General features: G+C 34.1%; 1 protein-coding gene across 2 annotated transcripts in view; it reads right to left on the minus strand.

Annotated features, from left to right (window-relative positions):
• Positions 1–12,064, minus strand: part of LOC105863359 (neuron navigator 3) — a 162,685-nt gene that overhangs the window by 22,753 nt on the left and 127,868 nt on the right. For both annotated transcript variants that reach the window (XM_076007150.1, XM_076007149.1), the window contains 5 exons: positions 11,256–11,430; positions 5,278–5,375; positions 2,626–2,721; positions 2,187–2,355; positions 785–1,020 (listed from right to left, as the gene is read on the minus strand). In XM_076007150.1, coding sequence (XP_075863265.1) covers positions 785–1,020; positions 2,187–2,355; positions 2,626–2,721; positions 5,278–5,375; positions 11,256–11,430 — 774 coding nt within the window. The remainder of the gene's footprint in view (positions 1–784; positions 1,021–2,186; positions 2,356–2,625; positions 2,722–5,277; positions 5,376–11,255; positions 11,431–12,064) is intronic.

Genomic DNA, 12,064 nt, shown 5'->3' on the forward strand with positions numbered 1-12,064 from the left:
TGTAACAGTTGCAGTTTCCCAGGAGAAACAACTTATGATACATTAATTCAGACTTTAAAAAATAATTACAGGTAAAACTAGTTCAGTGTTAGAAATATGTTAGCTATCAACTATTTGCTGTTTTCAATTCTTTATTTTACTCAGAATGCAAGAAAATACTGACTGGTTTTTATAATCTATTCAATATCTGAGAATGTTCAGGCTAATAACTATGGCAATTAGATCTTATTTTGTGGTGAAATGGAACATGTTCAGTTTTCTAAGGTTCCTAAAGAGAATTCCTACAGAAATGTGATAAATTGCTGTTCCCAGAATTTCCTCCTGGAATATTCTAATTATTCCCAAAGCCCCATTGCTGCAATGCCCAACTTAATTCTTACTTATCTATTAATAATAGGATCTGAACCAAGTATTGCCCTTTTATCAAATTTTGATTCCTCCAGGAAGAATTTTTTTCCCTCTTGCTTCCATAGTACTGTGCATAGACCTCTTTCTACTCCACTTCCTAAATGATGTTTAAGAGAATTCAGCCGATAGGGGCTCTGTCATTTTATTCTGTATATTCCCAAGCCTGTGCAGTCCTGATAACTGAATGTCATTGAAAATGGCAATCTTGTTCAAGTTCATGAAACAGAGTTTGGTCATCTTCCACATTAGGGTTTCAGTCAAAGAGACGGATATTTTTTCCATGTGCAACATAGAGGTCTCATACAATCCTAAAACTTGATTGCTTTGGACACTTACAGATACACAACAGCTGTTCTCTTAGGATTCTTTGACTTACCTTACTTGACTTGTGGTCCACATTAAAAGTGGCAATTGCATCCTCTGTTGTTTTCCTCCCAGATTTGGTTATTACATATTCAGCAAGTTTATTTGCTAAATAGGTCTTTCCAGTACCACTTGGTCCCGAAAGTATAATTCTGTGATGCTCCATCAACAAGTTAAAGTACCTTTGGGTAATTGGTTTAGGAATCAGCGTATCAAAAACAAAACTGTCCAAACTGTTTTCTTCTACCCCTGAAGGAAGAAACAAAGGGAAGAGCATGCCTTAGTGTCCTACAGAAGCTAGAATTTAACAGAGCTTTGTTAGTCATAGGAATGTCATCCTTGCAAAATAATTTCCTTGATATTTCTATTCCACAAACATGTGTTGCCACTTTAAGAAAGAAAACATATCAGTGACCATCCAAACAAAAGCAAGCTGTTTCCTTTTGTTTAGGCTTCCCTTCCCAGTTTAATTCATGTTTTTCACTTATGTTTCCAGAAATGGAAGCATTATAAACTCTATCATAAAATCTTCCTTCCCTTTGAAGATCATTAAGTATGTTCAGAATAAACATAAGGATTACATACACACACACACACACACACACACACACACACATATATATACATGAGTCTGTATGTTCTTCCTTTTTCTTATTCTTTCCTGTCTCTTTATTTCCTTCTATCTCTCATGACACATTCCAGATGTACAGCCACTTAAGCTTTTGAAGAATACAAATTGTGATGTTTGGTAAGGAATTAAGAAGGGAGCAATAGTATCTCCTTTTACTAACCCAATTACTTTAATAATAAAATCAAATATTGACAAATTTCTCTATTAACTCATAATTTATATAGATGTATTCTGATTCTTTATCATAAACAAACAAGGAATTATGGAGACAAATATACTTCAGACATTATATTAGCCTATAATTAATCACATCATTCAAAGCAAAGAATTTCTTATCCCTGATCCTTAACATCTCTATTCTTAGTGGGAATTTATTAGGTACATATATTTTAAAATCAATCAAAGATATAGTAATTAATATATTACTTTGGAATACATAATAATTTTTTGAATCCTCATGTAATGCAAGATGATAATGGAGAAAAATCTAGAAATTTAAAATCCCCTAAATTAATTTTTTTGGTGAGTCTTAGTGAATCTTCAAAATTACATTCCAAGTTTCACATCCCAGAACTCAAAGAATTTAATTTTATTGATATTTTAGTGGTTTTAGTAAGATTGTAGTATTTTAAAAAATCAACATGGCTCATTTCATAACAAAACTATCAAAGTGATTTAACATAGTTTTCAAATAGGAAAACTGGAGGCCAAGTGCAAAAAAAAAGGGTGGGGGAAAGAATGGCGAAAATTTATAATTGTGCTTTTATTTCACTTTCATTTTTACCTTTCAAGTTCACAGTGATGATGTTATTATCTCCAACAAGGTATCCACAAGGCAGCAGTTCAGGCACTTCTAGGTTATGGGATCTAATTAAGTCTCCTATACAGTAGCTAGCAATGCAGTCAGAGCTCAGACCAAGGCTAGTGGAAGTATCAATTCGGAACACATATTCCTAAAATGGTACACACACAAAAAGTAAAGTCAAAACAGAGGTTCAATTCATCTATAACAAATGCAAAACTCGTGGAGATATAAAACTAGTTGTCAATTTTAGAAATGTTTACCATAAGAACTGTCAATATCAAACACCACAAAGGGAGAAAACTTTCCTTATTTGAAATTTGATGAGATGAAAGGCAGATGTGTCTACACACTATTGAAGTAAAGCTGCTAAAAAGAAACACATTTGAAAATTAATATCAGCATATCTTGCACAACTTACCTTAAAGAGACGTCTAATTACACTATCTAAGACATCCCATTTGGTTTTTCCACTAACACCAATGGACCCTATCAAATATGTCTGGGACTTCTGATCCTAAATAAAAACAAAATAAAGTAAGATAAAATCCAACTGTGCATTTTATTTAATTAGCACATTTTATATCAAAACCTATTAATGTAGTTGGAGATTAAGACCAAAATATTTACTAAGCCTATGAGTTCTATAGCAACAAACACACCTGGTGGGTTATAAAAAATAAAACACATCCCAGCAAACCAACCAAACAAAAAAACAAAGTAACAGCAATAGCAACAGAAACAAGAAAGAAAGAGATTACATGAAGCTGTATGTCAAGGAAAACTGATTCATGACCTGTTCAGTAGAAGGAGAAAGGGAATGGGATCTCAGAGAATAGTCTTGCATTTTAATGCAGTGGGGGACATTCTAGAATAGAAGCAGCTTGGTAGGAGGGATATAATGAGAGAGAGAATACAACTATATCATATGAATCCTAGAACTTCACCTTACTAATTTGTGATCTTATCTTTGATATGTCCATAACTCAGTTTTTTTATTTATTAATTTTAATCTAAAATCCAATTTAGCTTTAAGAAATCAATTATCCATGACAGTATGGCATTTGCATATTTACAAAGCAGGTCCCATTTTGAATTAATGAGAAAATTCACTATTTAAAAGAACTTGCAAGAGAAACCTATGGGACTCATTTTATCAAGCAAATAATTCTTTTATAATACAAATAATGATCCCAAATCTATCTTTCTTTCAGGATGGGATTTTGAGTAATTTATGCATATATTAGGAAAGTAAACAATTCAGGATTCATAGTCTAACTGGAGTGTCTTCTGTGATGACTAGAAATAGTTACATGAAATACTGATTATGATACTAGTAGACATATAGTTAACATATTAAAATCCTGGTTCTAGTTACTAAGAATGTGATCATTAAGGGGTAGTAGAATAATCACTGAGTCAAGTGTTGGAAGATGTGAATTCTACACAACACCTAGCAGCTAATCAAGAAATATGACCTTAGTAAATCACTTAGCTGGCTCATGGCCTTGATTTCTTCATTTGTAATATTTAACCCTCTAAGGGTAAATGATTCTCACCATTAGTGAGGTATAACCTGAGTTAGAAGCCAACAGCTTTTTCAGAATAAGTTGAGAAATTAATGGCTGATGGTTGTGATGATTTCTTCTGACTATTGTTATGGTCTGAATATTTGTGCCCCGACCCCCGACCCCCCACCTGCCCAGGGGTTCATATGTTGAAGCCCTAACTTCCACTATGATGGTATTTAAAGATGGGACCTTTGGGAGGAAGGGCCAGATTCGATCATGAGGGTGGGGCCTTCCTGATGGGATTAGTGGCATTAGAGTGGCCTCTCTCTTCCTACCTACAGACATTGAGGTAAGGCTGTGTGAGATGGAGCTAGAAACCCACCAACTCAAGGATGGAGCCCTCACCAGGAACTAAATTTGCCAGCATTTTGATCTTAGACTTGTCAGCCTCCAGAATTGTGAGAAAATACATTTCTGTTGTTTAAGCCACCCAATCTATGTTATTTTGTTATGGCAGCCCAAGCAGGCTAAGACAACTACTTTCTTGGAAGCTTTTTTAGGAAAAATGTTCAAAGACGTTGTCTTTTAGAATTATTCTGAAAAGGAAAACTTGTTCTAGTGTGTTTACAATGCAGTCAAAATGTGCATTTGTACAATGCTTTATAAGTACCTGCTTTTAAATAAGAGTTTGTTTAGGTTTCACTGAGACTATTATAGTCTCTCACACAAAGACCCGCTTGGGAAAAGTAGGCACCAATCTGCAGCTCAAGCAGAAAGTGGGTAGCATTGGAATCCTTGGACCATTGCCTCAAGGTAAAGATTCACAAGTTCTATTTCACTTTTCAAACTTAAGTACTGAAATCATTTTAAAATCGAAAAGAAATTTTGTTTGTGTTGATGGAAAAAAGTTAGATACTACAAATTCATATTTTTGGCAACTGAAGTGAAAATTCATTTTTTTTTTGTTATAAGAAAGGGTTAGAGTCAGAATGACATTGCCAATTTGAAGGCAATGTTTGATTGCAAAAAATCAAAATACTTGGCTGATCACCTAGGACTTGCTTAAAATTGATAGACTAGTAGAATCAATGGAATTTGTCCTACTCGGTTCACTAGAACCTGTGTGTCTTTCTGATATCTAGAATATTCATTTAGCTTATAATCTTCTCTTTACACAAATACCAAATTGACAGCACTAGTGACATATTACTATACATCATAAACATTATCTATAATCTACAAGTGACACCAAAATAATATGTTAGACAAAATACTTTTGTCAAAAAATTTAACTTTTTGTTTTAAGTTTTAGAAATGAGAAGGGGCTGATAATATTGTTTCCAGTGAATGAATGTGAGGTGCATGTAAGACATATTTCTATCTGTATGATGATGTCATTTCCTTATTATCCCCAACTTTCATGCTTGTATAATATATTAAGCTAATGCCAGGGCAAACACTTCTGATAGGATAGTTGCTAGAACAAATATTTAGATGTAACATACATTTGGCTCAGTAATTCTCATCCTTTAGTTATAAAGAAGTTAGGATTAAAGAAATACCTTTGCTCGACCATAGCCCTTGCTTATGGAGACTATAATTTTCACACTGCGGCCATCTTTATGTCCAGTTGCATCACCAGCATCATCTAGCAAAATATCTACCAAATTTTAAAAGAAAGACATACACAACAGAGTAACATTAGCTCAGATTTGTTTACTGTCATTGTTTTCTCCTTCATAGTTCTATATCCTTCAATGGGAGCTGCTTCCCATTCTAGCCTAACTGGTTTGAAAATCTCAGCTTTCAAGAAGATGAATTACTGTGGTTTGGCTGAAGTTTCAATCTAAGAATTTATTTTTGCCTCCAAAGATCTTCATGCAAGTGTTGGGCTGTTGGCTTTAGATAAGGAAATAAGGGGTTTCTTTTTCTATTATACACAGGTCTGAGTAATACGTGAGTAATATTTAGTCACCATTATAACCATGACAAACTGAAAAGCAATCTGATTTTTCTATCCAATCTAAAATATCCAAGCTCAATACCCATGTAATTTATAAATGTAAAGGTGCTGAGATTGACTGTCAACTGAAATTATTTTCAAGCATTTGACACATAGCCAGGTGTTTTACTGCTTGCCTTATATCTGTAATTATATATTAGGTGCTGTTATTGAATTTCAACCATGGCATTATACTTTCCTATAGAAGTATATTAATTATCACTCCTCCGTACCCTTTATGCTAATAGTTTCAAAACCAAAATAGTATTTCTAGTAATCAGCTAAAAGTTACAGAAGCATGATAAAGCTAGCTAGCCTTTAAAATACCAACCTTTTAATGTGATAGATTAATCTTCAAAATATATTATACCAGATTAATGTCCAATTTAGAGAATTATGAAGGCAAACTATCCCAAATATTAGATTATGAAGTTTGAAATGTCCAATTTCCTTAAGTACTAAGTTTGACAGTTGATATTTCTGATATTTCACTTTGACACTTCTTGTTTGATTTTTATTGTGAAGATATTAATACATCCTGTCTTGCAAACTCACTTGTGATTATCTTTCAAATTTTTTTTGAATAATTTTTGTGAAACCATGGGTAAATCAAAAATTCCTGTTATTTTTGAATATGAGTTCTGTCTTGGAACCAATGCAGCACAGACAGCTCAAAATATCAACAAAGTATTTGAGAAGGATGTGGCTAATGAACACACAGTATGCTGATGGCTTGAGAAGTTCCATTGTGGTAATTTTAATCTTGAAAATGAGTCACATGGCTCATAATCCACCTGAGACCAAGGTGGATAATGATGACTTGAAAGATGTAGTGGAAGCGAATCCATCTCAACCTATGCATGAATTTGTAGCAAGGTTTGACGTTACTATTCCAACAACATTGGACCATTTGAAACAAATCGGAAAGGTAAAGAAGCTAGAAACATGGGTACCGCATGAATTAAATTAGCATCAGAAGACAAATCATCTCAAAGCTTGCCTTTCTTTGCTGTCATAACATAAAAGCTATCTATTTTTACACCCTATCATTACATGTGATGGAAAAAGGATTCCTTTTGACAATCACAAGCATTTGACACATGATTAGATAAAGATGAAGTGCCAAAACACAGTCCCAAACTGAATATTCACCAAAAAAAGCTAATGGTGTCTGTTTGGTGGTCCAGTACTGGTATTATCCACTACAGCTTCATGAAACCTAGTCAATAAATTACAGTGGATGTCTACTCCAACCAATTGGATGACGTGATGAGGACACTTGGGAGTAACCAACGAGATTGGTCAATAGAGACAGGCCAATCCTCTCACAAGTCAATACTCGTGACGACATGTTGCACAAACAACAGTGCTCAAACTATAGAAACTGTACTTGGAAACTCTGTAATCCACTGTATTCACCAGACCTTGCACCAACTAACACTTCTTCCAGGCTTTGGACCACTTCTTATGAGGAAAAATATTCAATTCTCAACAAGCTGTGGAAAACGCCTTGAATGATTTCATCACCACTCACTCTCTAGGGTTCTTTGCTACTGACATAAGCTACCATTAAGATGGCAAAACTGTGTTAATAGGTTAGGCACACGCTTTGATTAATTGAACTGCTTTTTGTTTGAGATATAATAAATTACACTTTTGATTTGAAATCGGACATTTCATATTTAATCACCTAATACAGGTTTTCTTTCAACAACAATGCTATTATAGAGTCATGCTTACTATGAAGATAGTGTTCTGTAGATTTAAAAAACTTAGTTATGTGCCAAAGAGCACATGTGCCCAGTGACAAGAGGACTCTAACTGTAAACTTACAGAGAGAAGGACTACGACTGTTATATCATAGAAACAATAATCTAAAAAGATGGCTTCTGAAAAATGGAATGGTTTCTATTATGTTAGTCATTAAGAATATGTAATTCTTTAAAGTAAACAGTAAAAGAATGCTTTAAGACCATAAAAACTAAAAAACAACTTTTAGAGCTTGAGGAATATGGAAATTTTTGGTAGAAATTTTTAAAGCAGCAAAGACAACCTCCTGTACTGGAATTTAATTATTTTCCCACATTAACCTTCTCATCTCATAGTCTTTCATGTTTTTACCTACCCTACTCAAAAACAAAACTCTTCCTTAAATGTCATTTTAATTCTCTTGCTCCTTTTCTCAAAAGTCTAGAAAGGTTTACCATCAGCTGTTCACATCTAAACTTCTTGTAGTTCATAAGCAAATTACTTCTTTAGTATTTTGACTTATTTGTCATAAATGTTCATAAATATCGAACAAATATGAAGCATAAATGACATCAGAGACTGCTAGACACTGGGAATGAATACCAACGTGACAAGGAAAATGAATTCCCTGAGTTTTTGGAGTATACATTCTCAACAAGGTAATTTCAGACCGTGTTAAGTGTTCTGCTGATATAAACGGCAGTGGACTAGAGAGCAGCCAAAGGGAGCCTGCTCTAGATAGGTCATCTGGAAGGCTTCCTTGAGGAGATGGTGTTTGGAGATAAGACCAGAAGGCTGAAATGTCCTAGGCACATGAAGAGCCAGGAAAAGGGGTTTAGTCAACAAGAACAAGTGCAAAGGCCCTAATGTAGCAGCTGGGCACATTCAAGAAACTGATAGATGTTCCGGTAGCAGGAATTTAAAGACAAGGGGAGGGTGGGGAGTCGTAGGAAATAATGTTGAAGTGGGTGAGGTCCAAATCATGCACGGCCTTGTAGTCTATGGCAAGTGGGTTAATCTAATTGCTAATGCACATATCTGCTCAAATTTGCCTTGGACTGTGCTATTCATTCTGTGTCATGGTCTTAAAAACAATGTTTAAAATATGAAATTTCTACAATAGTAGAATAAATATTTATTAATGAGTGACTGACTATCCTTGTCTTTTGTTATGTGGCTACTTACAGCAAAATTAATATAGTAGCGAAAACATCACATGTACCCTATAAATATATATAACTATTATGTAGCTGTAATAATTAAAAATAATTAAAAAAAAACTTAAAAAGGCCAGGTACTGGACTCATCCAGACCTGTGTTCAAATATTAGTTCTGCTACTCACTATTATAGATGCGTGATCTTGAACAAATTATTATAGTCGCTTTCCTAAACCTTGGTTTCCTCATTGCTAAAATGGGGCTTAAATAGCACCTACTTTAGAGGATAACTGAGAATATAAAAGATAATGCTTTTAAAGGACTGCATCCTCCATGTTTAGAAAGTTTTGCTGCTCTAACCATTCTTTCTTTTCTCTGTGTGTTTATTTGAACTATTTCTATTGACACTAGGAAGATCGCATCATGACTCATTCTGAAGAAACAACTCCAGGGGAAAACAGCAGGTTGGAGGTGTGAGTCCTCTGTGGGTCTTTTATGGAAAAGAAGTTATGGTCCTCTGTCAACATTTTGAAGGGAGAATAAAAAGATCTGCCATTTTGCTTAAAATCAAGTGAAATTCTGACCAAAAAACTCAAGGCTTCTCAAACTATGTCTTTACTGGATTCATGGAAGCATGTAGTTAATGTTTCAGGAACTGAACATTTGTCAATTATTCTTTCTCCTAACCCTTTTTCTTTTTCTTTTTCAAAAATTAACACTGTTTAAAAGCCCCTGCATGAAGGCATTTTTGATTTCCAAGTTTTGAATCCACTAAACAAAAGTGAACGTTGTGAAAACAATATTCTAGTCATGTGATTTAATTTTTTTTGTTTATTCAGACATGAATATCACTATTGGAAAATAATTAAGAAAATAAAATATAGAATTAAAAAATAACTGATGAAATAGGTAATTTAATAAGTATATTTAAAAAAAATCTTTAAAATTGTCAACCACAAAAAAAAAAATTATCCCAAAGTTTCAATCATGGCCATCAGTATGTTAAGTCCAATACCCAGGGAACTGTAAATCTGATTTCTTTGATTTTATATTTATTAGTTCTAAACTAAACATAAGTTTTAATTTTATTTTTTTATTATTTTAAAATAAATTTGTTCTTTCTAAGCTACCTACAGTATTAACCTTGCCTCCATTAAACCTTATCATATTTCCACAGACTAAAACAAAATTATCTTAACAGTCAGTGAAATCCTGCCATTGATTTGTCCTGGAAGGTATCGGCCTTGTCTTTCCCTACGAGTTGAGCCTGGGCACACAGAAAAGCACCGGTCAGTACTTTTCCATTAGATGTGGACTCCAGTTCACTTGTCTGTCAGGCTCATCAACAACAAGCCAACATAAAGAATATTGCTCAGGACATAAGCTCTCAGATTCTATATACTTAAATTTTTGTCCTTTTTAAGAATCCTATGAAGAGTGTGGACAATAGTACTTTGTGTACAATCCACACTTTCAAGTTACTATGTATTTTCATAGTCTTATTTTACCCAATGGTCTATAAATTCATTTAATTCTGAGAGCTATGTGTTTTTTTTTTGCCTACAAATATTAGTTTTACTTGCTTCTTATTCTAGAATTTATTTTTTTCCTCCATCCCTCGCCAAATGTTTGCAAATGTTGTTTTCTTGAATTACAGGGAGTTCCCACTCGCCTTTAATATGTAAGATGAAGAAGGCCAGTGTATAATTGGATCATTTATTTTATATTATGAAGGGCAGCCATAATAGCAGACTTTTACAAATTCTGACTTTTTAGAAATAAGAGATGTGATTGACTGGCAATGTAATCAATATCACCAACCTCTATATTTGAATGTAATTTAAGGCAGGCAGTGAAGTGTCTCCAATCTGAAATGGAATCGAATGTTACCCAGAAAAATGTACATTATTGGTTTCCAGGCGCCATCTGGTGGTAATACCTTGCAATTACCACAGATCTTCACGCAAATGTTCCCTAAATTCTACAACCATAACATTTTTCGACGCCACAGGAGCAGTTATACTTTATAATTGAATAGTTCATCAGATATTAAGATGACATTATATCATATAATTATATTTGCAATCAAATCAAAACTATACCTCTGGTTGCATTACTAGTACTATTGAATACAATAACAGAATCTGGTGTGCTCTTTTTGTTTGTCGAAAATTTAATAGAGCTGTAGGTTTGGGGATGTAGTAGCATTATTCATCTAGTCAAATTTAGAAATAGGTCCTGATATACCTGTAAATGAAACCCATACTGTATACTTAAAACACTATAAAATTGCATGGGGTTATTATTACATCCATGAGTACTACTCATCATCACTGAGAATATTATTTCTTCATCTTCATAGTCCTGGAGAAAGTACTTCCCAAGCACAAGTAAATTTTTTTTAAATATTAGGAAAATCATATCTCTAAGATTCACCTTTTCACGGAGAATGTGCTTTTCAAAACTACAACTAAGTTGAATTAATTTATAAGATAAAAATAGGACTATTTCTGAGAATGAGAGTGTTAATATTTTTAAGAGGGTGGAAGGTTCTCCAATTTCTAAGCCTCTCCCTGCCCCTGTTCAATCCCGGACATGCTGTGATGCAGGCAGGCATGTGTGATCAATCACCTGAGGTAACAGCCTCTGTGATGTTCAAGTTGTTTAGAGAAAGTCCTAACGACTGCCGTGAAGATGAGGAGGAGGCGGTGCTGGAGGATTCTGACGGTGGCCGAGCAGGCTTAGCTGTGTTACCAGTTTCTGCCTTTAACCGGTCATTTTCAGCCTTCAGTATTTCAATTTCATTCTGTTATAAAGATGAAAAGCACACACACACACACAAAAATGAGCTAGTTAGATAGAGAAAATGGCACCAAATCTCTTATCAGAGTTAATTAGCCTATTTGTTCAATAAAGCATGTGGTAATATAGTAAATAAACAAATATAAATTATGAAGCAGGATTTCCTTCCAGAAAAGGAAAGTTAATTTTTTCTCTCTCCCTCACATACATGCGTTCCTGTATTCACAAATACAGACACGGTAACCAATAAAAACATTTTTATAATTACTTTTTAAATATATCATATTTTTTGAAAAGTTTTTCAGGACTTGGTCTCATTTGAATTAAGTAAGAATAATATAATTTGGCCAGGCACAGTGGGTCACACCTGTAATCCTAGCACTCTAGGAAACCAGCCTGAGCAAGAGCAAGATCCCCATCTCTACTATAAAAAGAAAGAAATTAATTGGCCAAGTAAATATATATATATATATAGAAAAAAATTAGCCAGGCATGGTGGCACATGTCTGTAGTCCCAGCTACTCGGAAGGCTGAGGCAGAAGTAGTCCTTGAGGCCAGGAGTTTGAGGTACCATGTTTCCCTGAAAATAAGGCAGGGTCTTATATTTATTTTTCCTTAAGAAGACACTCTAGGGCTTA

This window comes from Microcebus murinus, chromosome 10, assembly GCF_040939455.1.
Source record: "Microcebus murinus isolate Inina chromosome 10, M.murinus_Inina_mat1.0, whole genome shotgun sequence".
Lineage (NCBI taxonomy): Eukaryota > Metazoa > Chordata > Mammalia > Primates > Cheirogaleidae > Microcebus > Microcebus murinus.